Source organism: Larimichthys crocea, chromosome XVII (genome assembly GCF_000972845.2).
Source record: "Larimichthys crocea isolate SSNF chromosome XVII, L_crocea_2.0, whole genome shotgun sequence".
Taxonomy (NCBI): Eukaryota; Metazoa; Chordata; class Actinopteri; family Sciaenidae; genus Larimichthys; species Larimichthys crocea.
Window position 1 is genome coordinate 460,049 of NC_040027.1, and position 22,702 is coordinate 482,750.

General features: G+C 38.2%; 1 protein-coding gene across 1 annotated transcript in view; it reads right to left on the reverse strand.

Annotated features, from left to right (window-relative positions):
- Nucleotides 1-3,010: 3,010 nt before the first annotated feature.
- Nucleotides 3,011-22,702, reverse strand: part of LOC104921805 (receptor-type tyrosine-protein phosphatase C-like) — a 42,917-nt gene continuing 23,225 nt past the window's right edge. Inside the window, exons 3-14 of the mRNA XM_027290267.1 lie at nucleotides 7,602-7,625; nucleotides 7,067-7,327; nucleotides 6,722-6,952; nucleotides 6,522-6,626; nucleotides 6,134-6,271; nucleotides 5,859-6,008; nucleotides 5,209-5,352; nucleotides 3,984-4,201; nucleotides 3,816-3,879; nucleotides 3,560-3,677; nucleotides 3,288-3,325; nucleotides 3,011-3,075 (exon numbers count right to left, since the gene is read on the reverse strand). Of these exons, the coding sequence (XP_027146068.1) occupies nucleotides 3,026-3,075; nucleotides 3,288-3,325; nucleotides 3,560-3,677; nucleotides 3,816-3,879; nucleotides 3,984-4,201; nucleotides 5,209-5,352; nucleotides 5,859-6,008; nucleotides 6,134-6,271; nucleotides 6,522-6,626; nucleotides 6,722-6,952; nucleotides 7,067-7,256 (1,446 nt within the window). The 5' untranslated portion in view covers nucleotides 7,257-7,327; nucleotides 7,602-7,625 and the 3' untranslated portion in view covers nucleotides 3,011-3,025. The remainder of the gene's footprint in view (nucleotides 3,076-3,287; nucleotides 3,326-3,559; nucleotides 3,678-3,815; nucleotides 3,880-3,983; nucleotides 4,202-5,208; nucleotides 5,353-5,858; nucleotides 6,009-6,133; nucleotides 6,272-6,521; nucleotides 6,627-6,721; nucleotides 6,953-7,066; nucleotides 7,328-7,601; nucleotides 7,626-22,702) is intronic.

Genomic DNA, 22,702 nt, shown 5'->3' on the forward strand with positions numbered 1-22,702 from the left:
CCCGGCTCTGGTTCTGAGCAGCTCACAGCAGTTTACTGTCCATCAAGAAATTCTGTACATTATCTAGAATTGAGGTGGAGCAGCCACAAGACATCACCAACACATTTTTTTTTATTTCACCGGGCTCCTGATTTTAAAACCACAAAGAAGAAAACGTTTCTAATATGTTGTTACAATATACACTTCAATAGACTCACTAAAATTCATAATTAATCATAAGTCAGAATAAGTCAGACTTACATATAAATCATAAAAATACTCTCTGGGGTTTAATCAATCCCATCAAATCTCTAAAATGACCTACATACTAAACTTTAACTTATTGACTTAACACAAAGAGTAAATGATGACTCGGCAGGCAGTGCCATCAGGCCTTTCTTCATCAGTGAGCTTCTTTCTGACGCCATCCAGGAGGATGTGCATTAACATAAACTATACTTTTGTTTTGGGGAATAACTGTGATACAACATTCATAAACCTAACTGATAACTGAATGTGATTACTGTTTGTCAGTTACTCAGAGACCATTGTAGTAAAAACAGGAAAGTCTACTCACTTGCTGTTGACAAGCAACATATCTTCATTCTTTTCACTGTGGAGAAGAGAATGGTGAAGATTGAATTAAAACCTAGAAACCTTGTGTTTAATTTAAACCACCTGATGAGACTTTTTAACCTCAGACAGTTTGTTCATGTAGATGTGTTTAAGGTCACTGTAAAGATGTACAATACTGATACTCACACTGTGGAGTCAGAGAGCCCTGTGTGATGGTCGGAGAATTGTCTCAGAATTAATTTTTTCTTGCTGGTTGCAGTGGTTGTGTGTGAGTGTGATGGTATGCCAGCACTATCAATAAGTGCAACATCATGTTCATAGAAAGTAGTGGCCAACCAAAATGCTTAAATATAATATAATAATCAGTACAGCTGTCTATAGAGCTAATTCAATATGCTGGCTTTGTATTGGCCTGTGAGTGCTGGCTAAATGCTTCTAATGCTTCGCAGTGCTGCTGCTGCTGATGTGCTGCTGTTGCTATGTGACCAGTATAAACATGTCATGGATGCTTTTTGGGAGGCTAAAGGAAAAGCTCCATATACTTTCCCAAAGTGAGGCTGGTAGGTTATTTCAGGGAATCAAGTTTGATACCGTGGAAGAGTTTTTTCAGTTATACTCAGTTTATCAGTCTAACCTGCGTTTACTCTGACTGTGTTCTTCTGTCCTGCTGATTACACATATTCTATAGATTCTGTTATTATGGATAAGATTTGGATTAAGACCCCAACTGTCCTGGTCATAGATCTGTTATGTGCAGTTATCAACTGGAAATGTACAGTCACCTACCAAACCTGTCCTGTCTCTGAGTTTTTCTGTTTCGTTCCCACGTACTAAGTTTAGGTTTAAACAGGAAATATTAACTGTGGTCAGAGGTAAAACTTGTCTCATGACTGCTGACAGTGTGCAAGACCAAACATTTAAAGTTGCACATGAAAAACATACATTTCAAAAGAACGGCTAATTCATTTTATGAGACCACAGTTATAAGTAATCTGAAAAATGATGATCATAATTCAGGTATTGATGTTCCTGATTGATATGCTTCTTATGGTTTACGTTTCTTCTGGTTGGTGGATTGGTGATACCATAATAACAAATGAAAATATTTTGGCTCCACACTAAATTTAATTGTGTGAATAATGTAAAATTTCTGTTTTGTCAGTGTAGTTTGGTGGTTCTGAGGGGAGTGATATCAACTTTTAATCTTTAAAATAAAATAAAAAAGTCTTCACTAAAGACTTTTACAGTACAAAGTGTGTTTGTCTGTTTGTCCCATTGCAATTGATCACCCTGCGGCCAGTTTCACAGTTGTCAACTACAACCCTTTTACTCAATAATGGACAAAAATATACTGTCTCTTCACCTCTGCCATGTTCTGCCTCTGCTGAACCCGTTTATGTTTCCCTCAGTGCTCTGAGCTCACAGTCCAGGCAACAAAGTTAACTCACATTCACATCTACAGTTTGCAGAAGTGCACTGTCCATCAAGAAAACATTTTGTCCAGAAGATATAATCCAGTTTCAGCAAATTCAGTGACATGCTGATGGAGATTGTATCAGGAGCCAAAGTTACATAGTGCAAGAACAGGCTTTCAGGGCTCAGAGAGACACCATTCACTTGATAACAAGTCAGTGTTGCATAACAAGTTTTTAATCTCTTATTTCGTGACAAAAAAAAAAAAAGTTGCATGATCATTTAACTTTTAGACATTTAAACAGCTGCGATGTTGGAAAACACTATCAACAGGCAAGTGAGTAACTTCAACTGCAGTTTGACGCTTATGATAGGTAATTATAGGTCATATGAATATGAAAGGTAATACTTCAAAATCACATATACATGTACAAAAAAGAAAAAGAAAAAAACACAAAAACACTCATCTGCAAATTCTCTCTATAACACTTGTCGCCTGCAGGTGGAAGAAGTATCAAAATTTCATCAGCATTTGCTTTCCCTGCCAACAGGAAGCGACGTCTACGTGTCTGCATCTAAACTCAACAGCTGCTGCTATCACTTTCCGTTCTTTAGGTGGCGTTGTTTGGTATTTCTACAACTGGTCATGAAAATACACAAGGACAATATGACATGATCACAAAATCAACTGTAAAACAAAAATACTTGCATATTCAGCCACTCCAACCTCATACTGTTTGGTAAACTGTTCACAGCTTTACGGACATAAAGCTCAAGACACTTTGTTCACTTTTGGCTCAAGCACAGCTGAAGAGAAGGATATTGTAAGATTATCAATGACACCTTCATGGTCGGGATCTAAACATTAATGTATTATTATTTTATGACATTTAAATTGTAACAGTTCCACTTGATACAAAGCAAAGAAAAAAAAAACAAGGTGTTATCAATTAAGCAGATTAGCTGCCAGTATAAACTGATTAATAAAACTGCTGCATAAAAAACAAATGAGATGTAAATGATGATTTGGTTGGCATCTCCATCAGGTCTCTCTTCATCAGCGGGCATCTTTACGACGATATTCAGATCGAGGCACATTAGCATAAACTACGAAAGCAGAAACACAGGAAACACTGCAACTTATTACTCATCAAACTCTGGTGCACTTCACAGAGATACCACATACATACATACCATACAGAGATTTTTGTTCAGCTTGCTTTAAATTATCATTTGCAGTAGTCATACTAATGTGATCACTGTTTGTTGCTTACTCAAAGACAATTATAGAAAACACAAGAAAGCTAAGGTCTACTCACTTGCTGTTGATTGAAGCATCACATCTTCACTCACTTCACTGTGGAAAAAAAGAGAAGATTGGTCTTATAAAATATATGTACAGTATAATTTATATACAGTATACTATGCACCAGACTATTAAAAGTGTTCAAGACATACAGTGCATAATAATGGACACTCTTTAATTTTTCCCCTCTGTCTTTATTACACTGAGTGATGTTCTTGTGAAACAAACTAGAGTCAATGTGACAGTCAAACTGAAGCAGGTAGTAAGATGGGAAATGATCTTTACTTCATAGACTGTCTGCGCCTCAGACTGTAGATGTAGATCTTGTAGATAACCAAAGACAGAGTCACAGCTGTGAGAATGATGAGGAAGACCAGAAACCCAATTACAGCTTTGTTGTTATCTGTAAAATGATAAGGAAACAACAAAGTGGATACATTAATGTTAAATATACAATGTATAGAAATGGAAACAAAATGATTCCAATGATTTAACTGAACAATGTGAGACAATTTGTGGCATTGATTAAAAGTACACATACAGTAAGTCTCAACAATCTCTGACTTGGCCAGTTTACTCCTATGTTCTCCATTGGAAGCAGTCACCTAGAAAGACAGAAAATCTGTTTATCAGGAATTACAGCATTTGAAGAAATATGAGGAATAAAGATGAAATAATGTGTGACACCAAAAATTAGGATTAAACAAACCGTTAAGTTGTAGGACGTAGAGTATCTCAGATCACTAAATGTAAATTTGCATTCTTTGTTTCGTTCCTCTTCAGGCTTCTTCGAAGGGTCACTAGTTTCATAAAGACTTGCAATGTATATCTTCTCAGGTCCATTAAAATGTATTAGTCTATCACAGGTTACTGTGATCACATTATGATCTGGATGCTCCACTCTCAGTTTTTGAATATTGTCTGGTTCTGTAAGAAAAACAACATATTCTCCGTTAGATACACTGTATGCTAACTCACATTTAAAGTGACATTTTATTTTTCTATAACATGTTTCAACACTGATGAGTCTATCTCTATTGTGCTGGTTATCAGTCCTGATACAAATATAAAATGTGCACGTAATAAGTAAAAAAGTAAATATATATATACATACAGAAACAGAAATTAAGTTAAATATTAATTCAATTATAATATATCAGTAATAACAGTAATAATAATATATTAAGCAGAGGAGAAGGGGTGGGAATTTATAAGTGTACACTTCTTCCTACACCTTTTTGAACATGTATGATTTCATTTGCACTGGTTAAGAGAAATTAACAATAGAGTGTCTGCGTGTACAGTTTTGCCTGTTTTCCTTTTCTTTTTTTATTGTATATTTCTTTTCCTTTCTTTATTTTAACTTATTTTTATTTTTTGGGGGGTAGCTTTTACATGTTCTAAATAAAATTCTCAATCAGTCAATTAATTCAAACTATTATTCTGCATTCTTATGTCTTTAAATGAAGGACACATTTGAAAAGTTTTTTGATGTTTCATTATTTCAATTTACAATTTTATGATTTTTAATATTTTCAAATTCAGGATACAGTGTGAATGTAAATTTAATTAATCAATATAAATGTCTTTTTAAAATGATCATTGTACTTATTTCTTACAATTGAAAAAAACTAAAATTATTTAAACAGATCAGAACTGACTGAAGCTTGTAGATTTCCCAGTCACACAGAATAACACTGAGAATAACTTCTCTTATTAGAATTTAACGTCTATAATTACTGTGTATTCCTGGTACATGTTGAGTTCATCGCCTCTTCTTAGCTCATGATTGGAGATACAATGTGATGTTCATTATGTCTCAATGAGTGATGCAGAGTAAAAAAAATCTAATGGATTACATCATTTCTATAATAATAATAATAATAATAATAATAATAAGAAGAATTGTTTCAAAATGTAATTTTGACACTTACTTCCAGCAGCAGTTTTCAAATATTTAACTTCTTTTGGTTGGCCGACGTTCTTGTTGTTGTAGGTGGGTTGGACTTTACAGGTATAATCAGTGAATGGTTCCAGTCCACTTATATTGCAGCTTTGTCCTTGTGAACGTGTTGGGTCTGTAACATAGTTTCATGAGCCAGTTTGTTGTGATTGATTTTTGCAACAAGTCAACAAAGACACATTTAAGAGACTATACAACAGCAGATTGTTTTACCTATTAAGTGACAACAAAATTGATACAAATCAATTAATCATTATGAACATGGTAAAATTGAAACTAATATATATATTTCTGGAATTGTTTCCATCTCATAATTTACTTGACTCTCACTTTGGTTACTGTGTGTGAAAACAAGATATTAGACTCAGACATTTCAGTGTTATTTCTGTATCATATTTCATGTTACATCTTCTTCACCAATCGCAGCTTATTTCCACCTACTACCACTCAGTATGCTAAAGCATGGAGCACTGCAGGTCCACGGATGATTCAAATGTCCACAGTATATTTTACTATTTAGCTAAAATATCCAGTAAAAGGATCTCTACAGACTTCCAAAAGTGGATTCCTGTGAAAAAAAAAAAAAATAATTAGAGAATTAATCTAAATGATTTTACTTACCATTGGGTTTCCACTGGGAGGAAGGCCAACAACTGCAGTCATAAGAAAGCTTCTGGAGGTGTGGAGATGGACAGTTGTTACTGTTGGTGGTCCAACTCAAAACAATGGAGGTATCAGCAGGCTTTTCATTTGTGATGCTTATGTCAAGATCTGTTTGAACAAATAAGACATCTTTAACACTGAGCATCTGTTGTTGTCTTTTTGTTTCCTTTCGTTATCTCAGGATACAAACTTATTGTTCTGACTGCACTGAGGTAAAGTGAATATCAACGTACCACATTCAATTTTGACGTTGATAGCAATTGTTTTGTTTTCGATGGAGACATTGTTCTCCTTGATCTGACCAGTACAGCTGTATTGTGTGAAGGGCTCCAGTTCAGACAAGTCCTTGAACTTGTTGGATTTTCCATCTTCTGAGGAGACACAAGAATGACAACATTTCTTCAACAGCTGATATTTGCTGGTACCAATATCTTCTGGGGTTAGATTAGATTCAAATATGGACACGTTCACAAGAATAAAACAAGTCTTCACATTTTTTTTTAATGATCATCTGTCAGTTTTACTACAGTATGAGTGTCTAATGGTGGAAATTACAAGTCGTAATCTCTTTCTAAGTAAATCCATTCATAATGTTGGTGACGGTCTCTTTACTCCACTTACCCAGACAGGTGTAATTAACAGTGAGACACTTTGGTAAAGTTGGTTCTATTTTTGCAGGAAGTTTAGTTGGAGGTTTCTGGATTATTTCACTTAGATTCAAGAAATCTGTGTAAAATAGAAAACAGCACACACATTAAACTAATGAAGTAATGTTGACACCACGTACAATTCAAAATACAGGAGAACTCCACTGTACATACCAACACCGATGCTTTTGGTGAAATTAAAGGAAGTATTCCCACAGGTGAAGGTTGTAGTCAAATCTGAACAAATGTCACTGAAACCAGGTTTGATGCAGAATGTTGTCTGGTCACTTTTGCAGGGCTCAGCTGGAATATTATTTGATGCTGACAGTGAAGTGCTGATGTCCCAATCACTGTGGTAACAAACATATCCAGGGGTGCAGCTGCCATTTTTAATGTCATCTTTATCTGAAATAGACAAATGATGCACACATATCTTCCTGTTTTACACACAGTCTCATTTCTTTAATTCAGAGAATGTAATCTGTAATTCACTATTTATAATTCAATTATTTTACTCACTCATTACAATTGTTCTAGTTTTATCTTCAGCGCTGTTACAGGGTGTTTCTTTGCCAACATGATCAACAAATGCCACATGATGTTCATATTCAGTACAGGGCTTCAGGAATTTGACATGATATGATAAGTCTTGATTGGAGAGCTGATGGTGGTGGGTCTTTCCAGGTTGGCCTTCCTCACTAATGTTCATGGAGTAGTTACCAATGGTGCCTGTAATGTTGATCTCGAAGCCATACTTGACAGGTGTGACAGTGTAACCACCTGCACACAAAATCAACAGAATTATGAAACCTCTTATTTAATATAAACCACCTGATGAGACTTTTTAATCGCAGACAGTTTGTTCATGATGTTGACTGAGCTCCTAAGCTGAAACAAAATGAGATCCAAACACTCTAAACAGTCACTGTATAAGTCTGCTAAAATGGCATTTATTGCAAAGTACAAAAATACTCATATAATGAGTACATGTGTCTTTTTAAGTCACTGTAAAGATGACATGTATTATATCTTGAAAAGTTACACTGATACTCACACTGTGGAGTTGATGGTGGAGTGGCTGGAGAAAGCATTTAAAAGAGATTAAAAAAGGAAATATTAATACATGATTATAAAACTTTAAAATCACAGACCTCTAAAAGAACAGATGTGGTTGTAAATGAGAAAATGATCCTCTGAGAGTTAATGTCCAACACTACATAGAAGTGTTAAAACTAACATTCGTTGTTGTTAATGAATCGTTAAATCCTAACGCCAAAAAGAGTTTTACTTTACTTTAATTACACCAATTAGTGTTAAGGTACCAACACTGCAAAAAGAGTTAAATTAACACTGTGGCATGGACCCACACTTTAAAAGTGTTAAAATCAACTCTGGCAGTGTTCATTTGGGTATGCTGATTTTACTGTGAGAAATGTAATCACTCTTATCATCATATATGAGGATTATGTAACAGGTATGGCTATAAGTATGAAGTAAGCTTGTTTGATCTGCTCTTCTCTGTCTGTGTGTATATGTGAACCTGCTTACAATAAATGTCCAAATTCCTGTTGTCATCTCACATGCTCTACACAAGCTGATATTTCAGTTCCCAGGACAGTGGTATTAGTCCCTACGTTTTGTCTGAGAGTTTATTTTCTTGCTGGTTACAATGGTTGTGGGTGAGTGTGATGGTATGCCAGCACTATCAATAAGTGCAACATCATGTTCATAGAAAGTAGTGGCCAACCAAAATGCTTTAATATAATATAATAATCAATACAGCTGTCTATAGAGCTAATTCAATATGCTGGTTTCGTATCTAATGCTTCGCAGTGCTGCTGCTGCTGATGTGCTGCTGTTGCTATGTGACCAGTATAAACATGTCATGGATGCTTTTTGGGAGGCTAAAGGAAAAGCTCCATATACTTTCCCAAAGTGAGGCTGGTAGGTTATTTCAGGAAATCAAGTTTGATACTGTGGAAGAGTTTTTTCAGTTATACTCAGTTTATCGGTCTAACCTGTGTTTACTCTGACTGTGTTCTTCTTTCCTGCTGATTACACATATTCTATAGATTCTATTAATACGGATAAGATTTGGATTAAGACCCCAACTGTCCTGGTCATAGATCTGTTATGTGCAGTTATCAACTGGAAATGTACAGTCACCTACCAAACCTGTCCTGTCTCTGAGTTTTTCTGTTTCATTCCCACGGTACTAAGTTTAGTTTAGTTTAAACAGGAAATATTAACTGTGGTCAGTGGTAAAACTTGTCTCATGACTGCTGACAAAGTGTGCAAGACCAAACATTTAAAGTTGCAAATGAAAAACATACATTTCAAAAGAACTGCTAATTAATTTTATATGACCACAGATACATTACAATAATCTGGAAAATAATCATAATTCAGGTATTGATGTTCCTGATTGATATGCTTCTTATGGTTTACGTTTCTTCTGGTTGGTGGATTGGTGATACCATAATAACACTGAAAATATTTTGGCTCTACACTACATGTAATTGTGTGAATAATAGTAAATAGTAAAATTTCTGTTTTGCCAATGTAGTTTGGTGGCTTTGAGGAGAGCGATATAACTGTTTCTGTTTTACTTTTTGAAAAATAGGTCTATATTTGTTGCGATTTTTTCCATAATGTTGTCAGATACTTATAATTACAATCTGAGCCAGTCAGTCAGTCAAATCAAAGACTTTTAGTGAACATACTGTTATGTTATTGAAGCGCAATTGTCTCATTGCAACTGATCACGTTGCAGTCAATTTCACAGTTGCATGCGGCAACTGTGAAATCTGAGAAAAATAGTTGAAAATGGCCCTTTAAAGGTTTCTGTGAATCAAAAGACACCTATGTCCGTATAGTATCCAAACATGAAATGTTAAACATTGTGTTTTGTATAAATATATTTTGTCATGCAATGTTATAATATTATCAAGGCCAGTGTGATGATACATTTTTCCTGTCTACATAAATCAAATTTAAATTTCTTTTCTTCATGATGAATAGGCCACTGATAGCTAAAATAACCTTTTTCATGCAGACTGACTCTATTATATCAGACGTCTCATGTTGCCTTCAAAAAACAGAATTGTCACATCACTATAATGAAATCCTGTGTTTCATTATTTAAGATAATTATGTAAATATCTTAAATGAACCACTTTAGAACATAAATGCTGAAAATTAAACATGTAAAGTTGTGTTTTTATTGAATATAATATTTTACTTTTACTTTTAATTGTTTTACAGATTTTATTGGCATAGAGCGGTGTGTTCAGATAAGTAATTTCAAGTGTTTTGGATCTTTTTAAACAATATTGAACTAAAAATTATACTAATCTAGAATAATTTGTAGTCTGTTCCAATCTTCAAAGACACAAATTGTCAAGGGCATGAAAAATCTTTTGCCGTTTCTTTGCCATTTTTTATATAAACAATCACTTACCAGTGATATGCTACTATATCTTGTTCATTTCATTAAATATTGGATTTGCATTTTTTTTTTTTTTACATTACTTCATAAACTTTTTTTTCACACTCTCTTTATTTAAAAGGAGGCCAATTAGTGCTCAGTTTGTAGACCGTACGGACCACGTTCAAAGTCTTTGCTACAGCAGCCCAGTATTCAAATCTGACCTGTGGCCCCTTGCTGCATGTCATCCCACCCTCAATCCCTGCTTTCCTGTCACTCTTTAACTATCTATGTCAAATAATTAATAAAGCCCACAAAATATCTTTAAAAAAACAAGAGGACCATTACGTTAATATTGAAGACGATTACTTACAGTTGGCCAGACTGATGATTCCAGCCCAGAGCAGCAGGATCTCCAGATCACGGAGAGCTGCCATACCAGATATTCACACACCCAAAAGAAAGTTTTTATTTTGATTAAATGCTAAGAGAGATTGTAAGATTGTTATATCTTATGACTGCAGCTTTCTGACTAGTTTCCCTCAACCCTGGTTTCAAATCAAATGAGTGAGGTCACACCTGCTTTTATCTTTACTTTGGGGGGTAGCTTCATTTCCGTATGTCACAGCAAACAGGAAATCCTTTGTTACCATTTGTTTGCTTATTATTTTTGTATTTATTTACCTTTTTATTTTTATTAATCACTCTGTTATTGTACGTTTCCCACTCACCCTGATCCCATTCTAGTGCCCACTCCATGCCAGTTTCAGAACTTGAAAACGAAATGTTTCGCAGTATTTTGAATTATATCTATTCTGCAGTCAGTGGAAATCTTTAATCTTGAATGCAATGCTAATGTTTCCAATGAAACTGTAAACTGAGGCTGAATACATTACCATCCATTGTTGTTTTATACAGAGGAGGAAAGGCTGAATTCAGCAGGACGTGTTCTGTAGAACTTTACAGAAAAGCAGAAGCATTATTTGTAGCTGAATTCAAATACTTCCTGGTTTTGTACTTAAAACTGCCTTGTCGCGGCAAACCACTAACAAGGTTCCCTAAAGGTTGCCAGCCTTAACATGATTGTAACACTGTTACAGTACGTAAAGCTGTAGCTGCCTATCTTAGCTTCTTCACAGACTGCTGTCATTTTACTACCAAACTGATATAAAGCCTAACTAGTATTTTAGGATAATATCATGCTGAATGCACGCTAATGTTTCCAATGAAACTGTAAACTGATGCTGAATACGTTACCATCAATTGTTGTTGAACTGTTTGAGGTGAGTGGAGGATTGAGCGCTACTGAGGTGTCTGGAGGCATGACAGGAGTTGCTGTGGAATTTGTGGTGGTGCGTGTAGGTGAGGAGGCTGAAAGATATGCAGTCCAAGAAAATAAAAATCAGGCCAAACGCAATATGAGTAAATAATAAGTGACTTGCTTGTTCCTATGATGGAAAAACATTGCACTCAACACAGAAGTTTCTCTTTTATAATCCTAACTTTTCTGCTTTTCACACCCAGAAGAAAGTTTTTATTTTGACCCTGGTTTCAAGTCAAATGAGTGAGGTCATACCTGCTTTTATCTTTACTTTGGGGGGTAGCTTCATTTCCGTATGTCACAGCAAACAGGAAATCCTTTGTTACCATTTGTTTGCCTATTATTTTTGTATTTATTTACCTTTTTATTTTTATTAATCACTCTGTTATTGTACGTTTTCCCCCTCACCTTGATCCTATCCCATCAGAACTTGAAAACGAAATCTTTTGCAGTATTTCGAATTATATCTACAGTCAGTGGAAATCTTCAAACATCAGTTGCAGACATTTCTATGTTGTCCTGATGAAGGACACAATTTCTCAGAAGTTTCTCTTGATTACTGTATTTGTGGCACTAGTTTGAAATCTGCCTTACATGCAACACTAGTGATGTGTGTGTATGTATAGTTTCTTGCAGTTACCTGATGTTCTCTAAGCTGTAGCTGGCTCAGTTGAACTCTCTGGGTTTGTCTGATCATGTCTCCTGACGTCTTTGGTTACTTTGATACAATAGGACACTCTACATTCCCTAAAACACCTTAATGTGTTCACATGGGATTGATCTGCCTAGCCGTGGCTTAAGCATAGTTGGAAATAAGATTGTGAATGTATTATAAACACATTAATGATGAACAGCAGAGGAAAACAAAATCAAACATCTTTCCTATCACAAATAGGCCTGCTAGTGCACGCCACATATATCCCAGGAGAAAGTCATTATAAGTTTAAGTAATGCTTTTCATTTTTGTTACTTACAATGTAAGATATATTCAGGAGTAAAGGTGCATATCCATGTCCAAGTGGAGACCAAGAGGAGATATTTACATGCAGAAAATGAAGCAGTATTTCTTGTCTATTATTTATTCAAGAACGTTGCATTTGAAGACTTCCTGTTTCTTGGCTTTTAGATGCATGCTTAGTGCATTGCTGATTTTAAAATATTTAATCCGAAATTAAGGGGAGAGCAATACATGATCTTTACTTTGAGGGCTCCAGGATAATGTGCCTCTTGTACAAAAAGTTTCGTCCCTCTGGGATTGAATAGCTCCACAAGTTCACAACGGCACCTGATTTAAGACACTTTTATCACTCTCTCCTTCACAGACTCCTTCCTGCTCTTAGCCCTACAGGTCAACAGTATTATAGCCCCTCCCCCCCAACATCTTAAAAACACACAAACTTTTAACTACTTTTCATAAATGCACAAGAAAGATGCTGTCTCTCCATTCTCAGTCTAAAAAAAGAAAGCATTCTGCCGTTTTCTCCAGCAGTGAATGCACCATTCCATTAATTTCTTCTGTGTTGTTAGTGTGTTTGAGGTCATTAGCTGACTGTTTATGGTCTCGTTCCTTCTTGCCTCCCCCGAGTACACCCCTCCCACCACACCCTCACTCCATTCAGTAGGTTCCCTCCTCTCCACCCACCAAACTAACTCATCCCTCTGGATTCTCCAAATCCCTCTTGGCCAGGGAGCAGTGGGGGTGGGCATTGGCTCTCTCCTTGTAATGAACTCCACAGGGACTGCTGTTCAGTTTCATCACAGCAAAAATTGCTCCCATGGAGCCCTGAACACAGTGAAAACAAACAAAAGTAAATATCTGGAATTAATACACAAGTTGTTTGGCTATAGCCCCTCCCTCATGGACTCCTCTGCTTCAGAGTATAGAGATATTTATATATCGCTTCAAACTGGCTCTGCATTTTGGGTTTAATGATGAAAAACATTTTCTAAAAGTTAGGGAGCGTGCTGTTTTTTTCTTCTTTTCTTCTTCTTCCTTTTTTGTTTTTGTTTTTTTACTGCTGTTTGCCATACATACCAAATCCATGCATCCCTAAGTCCATCTTGTGGTGAAAAGTCTTCACTGCAGTTTGCTTTTACTGGTGAGTACTTTTAAAATATAGAAATATGCTCTGCAGCAGACACTTTGTTAAACATATATTCAATAGGGCTCATACTTAAAGTTATTGAATGGAGCTGGAAACTAATATAATGAATATCTGAAGGTGAATAACCTGTCAATGAGATCATTTCATGTGCCATCATATACCTAATACCTTAAAGATAAAATATATCACAACATTTATTTTCATTTCTGATTCATCCGGAGTTTATATGAATAAATATGTCAATGCACACATGGGACAAACACGTAGAAAATGTAGAAAGAGTCTGCCACTCTCTTTAACGTCTTGAGAATAAGAGTACAGGGAAAGAGGAAGGTCTGCGCTCTGCAGTCTTTAAATAGGGTTTGAGTTGAAAGACATCAAGATTTTAAGGCACTATAAGCATGGTGTATGTGTGTGTGTGTGTGTGTGTATTTATGTGTAGATTAAAGGAAGAGCACGGAAGAAATAGCAAAATAATCTCTCAGCTCATCATTTGTCCCAGGTGATCTCTGAGTGTTCTGAGGCAGAAAAATGGGGCCGTTCCAGAGGACATTGACTTGGATTTTTTTCCCCCCCATGTTTGTTTGTTTTGTTTTTAGAAGCCTGGAATATCAATATTTTTTGCACATTTGAAATAGCTTGTGGCGCATGCTTGGCAATGGCAGCCGGAGCTTCAAACATATTAGTTTGCTGGGAGAAAAGAATCACCAGGGACAGTCTCCAAACACAAGCGGGAACAGCAGCACAGTCCTGTTCATCATTTGAAAGCTGCTATTGTTTGAACTTGAGTAACTTTAAACAGGTTAAACTCATATTTAGAATGAAACGGTTGTCTTGTAGGCCTGCACGGTTTTCAGGTTACAATATTTGTCAGCAGCTTCTCTCCAGGGAAAATGTTGTGAGGTTCAGGTAAAGAAAGACGGTCCCTGCAGTCATTTATCAGTTGGAAGCTACACCCAGCAGGCCGCAACTGGCGTCACTCATCAGCACTGACACACTAACATATGTAAAGGCACACACACACACACACACATGATAAACACCACACATAATAAGCATGTGTACACTGGTGTAATGAGTGACTCTTGCTCTGCATGTCCTTAATCTGCAACCACCAGGCCAGCACAGAGGGGGCACAGTAAAGTACAAGCAGCCTGCAGTGAGCTGAGCCAAAATAAAAAGCCAAGTGGCTCACTAAACCCGTCAGGGGCTCTTAAAAGGCACGCACTGCTTCTCCTTCGTCTGTCCAGCAGCCCTACAGGAGGTTTATAAAACGCCGGCCCGCAAAGCTAAACTCGGAAGCATCGGCCCAGCCTTCCGGAACAGGCGTTTTCACAAACTGTAAACTATTGGAAACAAATGCTGTCTTAAACGTGTTCAAAAGAAACCTGATCCTCAGAGACACTTTACAGGTGGCCGGGGGTGTGTCAGATGTACATAGCCTTCCACACACACACACACACACACACACACACACACACCACTGCCGCTTTTTGCTTCTTATGTGAGACTTCAGTCACCCCCCTCCTCCCCTCTGTCTTAACCAGACTACTACCTGTAAACAAGGAAAAATGTCAGTTCAGGTCTGTGCATATGTGCGTATTTGTACATAAAAGAAGGAATATAATGGTCCCAATAAATACCAGTACACACCCCACACAATTGTTTACTTCTTAATGCACAAGTATGATATGTAAGCATATAATTATACTGTAGCACCATGAAGATAAGAGAGGTTTAAGATTTTATATAGCTTAATATAAATAAATGATCACTTGGTAACAGCACTCTCAGCATCCACTAAAAACACATTTGCAACTTTAAATTAATAAATGCATTAATACTGTGCTCGAGGGCTTGATTTGCATGATGCAGATTTGAGCATCCAAACATTTAAGTGCAAATCAAATATTTTGATCATGCTGACAACACACTGAATTAAAACCAGGTCTTACTTGTTTCAGTCAAACGTTAACATCTTGTGTTCTTAGACAAAGCTCCCTGAGATTCTTTTGGTGATAAACATTTGGGGTTTTATGTTCTCTTAAGTCTCCTATATTTCAACCGTATGCCAGACTTCCGAAAGGATTTCCCTCACTGTCACAAGCACATGTGCTCGGCTCTAGTAAAATAAGCACTCTGGCCATAAACTTGCCAATGAGCTGTCCCCAAATAACCACATCTGTCAGCTCAACTTAAACGGGCCCTAAAGAGTCACTTTTAAAGATGAAGGGACCTCGCCGGCTGCACGTACACTCTGTCGGAGGAACATCTTATCTCTGCAATGAAATTTTTTTAAAAAGTAGATATTGCAAGAAATGTTTATGTACCGTTGAATACAGGGACACTGATTCTTCTGATGATTAAAACTAAAAGATAGCTCAAAAATTATTTTAAGAGTTTCTCTTTGACCAGAAAAAAAACAAAAAACAATATTGCTTATAGTACTTTAGCTAAAAAAAGAAAAAACATTAAGATTTGAGGTGCTTTCTAAATCGATCAGTCATATTTTAATTGCTAAACCATACACTCATGCAACATTATGTAATACTGCAGCTTCTCTGTAATTACCATGGTACTAGAACTGACTCGGTTTTTATTACCGGCCAAGTTAAATTTAAACCATTACACACTTGCACACATCTTGAGCTCATAGGCAATTCTGCATCTCACCTCATAACAGTAAAGCCCGGGACGATAAACTGATTGCTGGTCTCAAATTTAGGCCATGTAGTTTGCGTCCCAGGAGCGATTTAAAAACAGCTGCCGTGAGATGAGCTGAGACCCTGCACGCAGGGGAGAAGAGCTTTGCATGAGTGTGTGAGTTGTTGAAAGGAAAGGGGTGGGGGGGTTGTTGTACCTGGCCATGCTGTGTTTCCTTGTTCCCACAGTCCTCTCTGTTCTACAGCTAACCCTTCCACCCCCTGTACCTAAAATCCTGCCCCATGAGTACACTGACTGTACCTCCTCTGAAATAAAAAAAAACAACAAAATGTCCTCCTGAAACTAAGGTTTAAAGGTTGCTGAAAAGGGATGAGAGGACGGATGAAAGAGCACACAGGGAGTTGGGATTGCTGTCAGAATATCCAAGATAAGTTTTGGACGTCAGCTTTAAGAAGAAGCTTAAAAATACGCTGCTAAAAGATGAGGCATTGTCTGGTAAAATAATGGTAGTCAGTGTATTACTAGCTGCACCTGAAAGACAGGCGAGGAGCCAGACACACTTTTTTATGGTTAAAAAAAAAGAGGATAAAATAAAAACTTGGATCATCGTGAAATGCCGTCTGTTCTGGATATAATCAATAGCTAAAGAAGAATCCAGTTCAGGGTTGTCTCATATTTCAATCCCTGCTCTTCTGTGATCAATAAAAGTGAGCTGAAATCAAAGCGGGCCCTCTTTACTATTGTCTATTCAACGTTAGCAGACAAAGACTGAGGAGCCTTTGATCGCCCTGTCTGCGGGGCCCACAGCTAAACACAGACCCCATCCTCCCACTCCCACCCACCACCTCCAGGTGAGCTGTATATGTGTATGTGTGTGTGTGTGTGTGTGTGTGTGTGTGTGTGTGTGTACTGTATGCGTGTGTAGGCTTACCAAAACATTTTTTGTACACGAACACACACACAAAACAAAAACACTTTTTATAGGAATCACAGAGGAGAGCTATAAGGTTATGCTGTCAGCTGCCAGGTCATCACACGAGTTTCTGGCCACTTTGTTACGGTGTGTAACTGTGTGTTGTACTGTTCTAATATTTGCAGTGTTAAGTTTTGCTGTATTGTATTCAGTGGACAGTTGTGTCCTCTTCTGTTTTGTTCTTGTTTGTCCTTTTGGGGTTTGTCTTCCTTTGTCCTTTCCATCATCTGATTTGTCTTCTTGTTCTTGCCATGTCTTGCCTTCAATCTCTCTCTGTCCTGTCATAGTTTGTCCTCTTCGGTCTTCTTTTCTGTCTTTCTCTAAGTTCCCTCCAGTTTTCTTTTTTTCTTGCCATGTCCAAATTTCTTTTGTTCTCTCATCTCCATTTTTTGTCCTCTTTTATTATCATCGTCCCTTGTGTTTTTATTGGATTTATCTGTTTTGTTCAGTCTTTAATACTTCTCCTTTGTCGTCTTGTGTCTTCATCTGTCCTGTCCCTTTATGGTTTGTCTTTCCCCTTTTGACTTGACCTTTCCTCTTCCGTTCCATCTTCTTCTGTCTCTGTTTGTCTTCCCTCCTGTCTTTTTGTCTCCTTATCCATGGCATGTGTTCTCCTCTGTTTTGACCTCTTTTGTCATGTCCCATACTGATTTGTATTCATCTGTCCTGTCTCTTCCCATTGAGTTTTGCTCTCTTCTGTAATGTACAGATTGTCCTGTCATTTGTCCTCCGCAATTTTTTTTTTTTTGTCCTCATCCGTTTGTCTCACTGTTCATGTCCTATTCTGTTTTGTGGTCTTCCTTTCTGTCTTTCTGTCTCCTTCTACCACTCCTGTGCACGTTGGTTTTGCTCCCATGCATCTCTCATTCATGTCTTTGGTTCTGTCCTTTTCTGTTTGCCCTCCTCTGACCTTTTCTGTCCTGTCATTCTGTCTTATTTTTACCCATCCTGTCCAATCTTCTGTTATTTCTTTCTGGCCTGTCCTGCTCCTTATTTGTCCTCTTCCAAATTCCTCCGTCACCAAGGAAATTATGATGGAATTTTTCCAAGATTTTCGTCCTTTTCTCCTGTTGTGTCTTCTTGCTTCTGTTGGGCCTTTTTTTCTCTTATGTCCTCTCAGGATTTACTGTCTTTTCTTCCATACTGTCTCCTTCTCATTTATCCTGTCATTCTCTTTCCTGTTCTCTTCTATTCGTCCTTATCTTTGCTGCGTCTGCCTCTCTTTTGTCTCCTTGCTCCTGACATTCCCCCATCTGTTTTGCTCTCTTTTGTCTCTTCCTTCCCTGATGTGTCTCCCTCTATCTTGGCTTGTCTTGTCCTCTTCCATCTTTTTCTGTCTTGTCCTCATCTCTTCTCCGCAGCTCTACTGTGTTTCGTGTTCTCTGACAGCTCAGAGGAGACACCAAAGCAGCAGGACCCTTCGACTCTCGACATGCACCTTGTTTACTAGTCCTAAACGACAGGCAGCCCTGCTGGAGCCTCCTGTGTCAGAGGAGGGGAGCGGAGGATCTGCTTGGGATGAACACAAACACAATCTTATGATGACAGCTGAGCACATCCAAGATAAGCTTATTATATCAAGGTGCACCAGTGCACACAGGTGCAGATTAAATCTGATGCTCTCTCTTTCTGGCCACATGAGTACATCACTACAGAGTGAAGGCATCCTGTTCATGTTGACACAAACACATATTCTATAAGATGATTATGTTCATTGAAAGATGAGGTACAAGGAAAGTGTATGTGTGTTTTTGTCAGTGACAGAGAAGTAGACAAAATGTACTCGAGTAAAAGTGCTCCATTTAAAATCCTAATGAAATTAATTAATACATTTTTTAATCCCACCCGTTCAAATTATATTAGGACTTAAAGTGGCCACACCCTTAATTATACATAACTTTGATTGACAGGTGGGTGCCGTTACAGGCAGTTTCAGCAACCAGGCTTCATTCAGCCCACCTCAGCTCCACGTCTTTGCTGATTTGGTAACAACCAGAGCAACCACACTGAGATTTACAACGACTCTTCAGAAAACTATGGGTGACATCACAGAGACTATGCCCATTTTTATTTATATAGTCTGTAGTTTATGCACTTTCTATATTTCTGCTTTGTGAAATATTAGATAATCATACCTCACTAGGCCTTAAACAGTTGCACCTTGAAAGGCCCTGTTTCAGCTGGGACTCAAACCCAGGACTTTCTTTTTTGCCGCGACACCACTAAGTTACCTTGCTGCCCAAAAATTGATAGCTACAGCTGTCAGATAAATGGAGTAAAAAGTACATCCCTCTCTGAAATGCGGTGAGGAAGAGGTTTAAAGTAGCATAGAATGAAACTACTATACTTTGGAGAAAGTGTAATACTAAAGTAATTGTACTAAATCACTTTCCACAATTGTTTTTCGTGTTTCAGTGTGGGCTTACATGCTCGTGCGCTATTGCATTGCAAACCACATGACACGCGTTTATCCAAAACTCTTAATTAACACCCTTGTCTCTGCTCCGTCACCATCACCAGAAAAGGTAACTGTGCCACCTCTCACCAGGCTTTTCTCACCACTCTGCCTGCTTATTTATTACTTGTTCTCCAACATGCTCATCTGTCACATTCCTGTGTGTGTTTGTGGGAACCCATAGTGCACTAGCTGGTGTTTGTTCATCTATATGCTTGTTAAATGCGCTGTCACTGACGAGTTAAGAACACAAATGGACAGGAAACCAAATTAAAACTGTGCACCTCTCCGTTCACAGCCTGGCTTAGAAAAGGTGGAATCGAATGACGTTTTTATCAAAGAAAGTTATAAACAGAAATGTTTGGAAAGTCACGTCCACAAAGCGAGAGAGGACCATTTTATTCATTATTTATGAAGCGTGCCGCCAGGTCTAATAAACACTGAGATGTTATTCAGATGCCTCAAAATTAATAGACGTCGTGAACTTTATAACATTCCTCTGTCGCGTTGTTGTGTAAGTCAGAGTAGATGTTCAGCGAAGAATAAGAATCATGCATTTATGCAAGTGAACAAACATGAGGCTAGAAGTGTGTTTTGTGAATTTGCTTAAAGGCCAATATTAGCATATAGCGACAGACAGGATTCCTGACTTCCATTCGAAAAAACCCCGGTCCATGTTGGATTCTCCAGTGCCAGTCAATCAGCCCACACCTCTGATATTGAACCGAGGTAGACATGAAGTGCACCTTTCAAACATGGGTGAAAGGTTATAACCTTTCAGCCAGTAGCTCCTCCTGCATTTTGGAAGTAGAGGGGCCTTGGTGAGCAAAAAAAAGAAGAAGGGGGAAATAAGAAGATGAGAAAAGTTAAGAACTCAGAGGCAAAGCAAGTTTTCCTCTCTCTATACGCCTAACCTTTAAGCCGAGTGCCCCCCCGTGACTCTTGGATTCTTGATTAGTTTACAGTATACTCCCAAATCAGCATAATAAAGCGTGTGATGAGGCTGATGAGATCTAACAGTCTGCTCTTGTTTACCCCACCGCAGCACCAGCTCCTTCTCTGCATGTGTGTGTGTCTGACCCTGAGGCACAGAGTCACTTGATGCGCCTTGCATCTCTTTCTAACACACATTTACATGCGCGCACATACACAAACACCCACACAACCCCCCCACTGGTAGAAATCCTAGTTGTGCTGCCGGATCTCAGTGGAGGCCGGGAATCCACATCCCCTTTAGGCTAGTCCTGGGGTGCATTTACTCCACACACATACACACACACAGTGGCATGCATGCACACAGAAACAAATACAAGCCCATAAATACATGCATGTGCACATACACAGACACACACTATATCTTAATGAGAGAAGGAGACGCTACTATGAAGGCGACAGCAGAATGAAACCTACTCACCAAGGACTGACCTGTGGTTCAGGGGCGGCAGAAGCTCGGCGGGGAGCTCCTCTCCCAGCGCTGATCAGAGGGCTGCACCGCCGAGGCTGCTCACGCTGACGGAGCTGGAAAAACCAACTGATTAAACGCCACTGTCGCCTCAGCTCAGCTGCTATATGGAAAGAAAGCTTCCTCTCTTTTATATATTTTTTTCACTCACTGTTTGTTTGTCAGTCTCCTTTGTTTTCTTTGTCCTCTGCCGAGACAGCGGTGCCGGTGGATTGGAGCTGTGAGCGTGAGGGATTTGTGCGTAATTAGCTGAAACGCTCACCCAAGCAAGCACAAAAAGTTAAATTTTAAACTTTTTGAACTATACTGCCTTTTTTTAGCGGTATTTCACTGACACTCTGCTTCACTTCCAAGATCAAAACCTTGCTTCATGGTAGAAATATATTTTATTTGAGTCTTTGGAGTACATGGACAGCAAAACAGCACTGCCAACTTGCAAGTCCCATTAACAAGTTGTGCAAACTTAAAATTGTGCAAAGCCGGTGCATGAAAAAAGTCATGACTGTGAGAATATATGAATATATTGATGAAATGTTAACAGAGTGACAGACAGAGTAATTGGATCCACTGACCACTGTTTTGTCAATTTGTTATCCCACCCTGTCCATTACTACTTCATTATATTACTATTTTATACTGTTGGTTTCACAGAGAAGCTCACTGAACTCACTGACTCCACTGAAACAAAATGTTCAAATGTGTATCTGTATTTTTTTCTTTTGAAGAGTTCGGGCCATATGAAGGCTTTAAAGATATTGTTTCACTTAGTTAGGCTTCAAAGGCATATTTGCAAAGCAACTCTTTCTGAAACAAAAAAATGCTGATATTACTTGAAAAATATGGAATTTACTTGAACTTTCACCATCTGACCAATATAATGAGCCAGTTTATAAACTGAAAAAAGCTGAGATAAAAGGGTCATTAGACATGAGGTCCACAGGAGACATAGAAGATGATAAAGCTTTGGGTCAGGGGTTGAGGGCAGCCTGCCTACCACACCTCTCCATCAGTAGCCAATTCACAGTTCACTGGACCACAGAAAAGTAATTCTCTGTCTGTGTTTGACCATATAAGGTGCGGATAGAACATTGTTGAATGTGGAGACATTCTGGCACAAATGAAGGGTTAGAAGACTCTGCCCATTATCTGTGCCCTCTGGCCTAGTTGGGCGAGTCATCCAAGGATGGGCAGCGACTCTGCCAGCCCGGGGCCAGACTTCGCTGACTGCCAGCCCCCTCGTGCCACATGTACAATGTCAGCAAGCCTTTGTTGGTTAGTCTCAACAAAGCTGTGCAAAACAATTGAGCTTTTTTTTTTTTTCAAAAGAAATAATTATTATTCTCAATTAATTTGAAAAAAGTTTAAAAAGTATGAAATGTTTAGATGTGACTTAGTTTTGCTGAGGCCATTTGTTCAGTGAGCTGCCCTCCACCCTACTGTACCTCTCGCCCTTGACTGCCACAGTTTGGCCGGGGGCTTCTCTGGCCAGAGTCGACAGATCATGGAAGGGCTGGAAGAAAGACAGGACAGGGGCAAACAAAGGAGGGAGCTCACTGCCATGCCCTTGAATGAGAGCTGCTCCAAAAGACAGACAATGGCCACCTTGCATATCCAGCCAAGTAAAATTTTCACTTATCTCCCCAGTTTTGTCTTTGCCTTTTTTCATAATTTGAAAGTTAGCCTTTCTCATTTCAAAGTCTCTGTCCACCCTTTGCCCCGGCTGTGACAGCCAGGAGAGAAGCGAATAT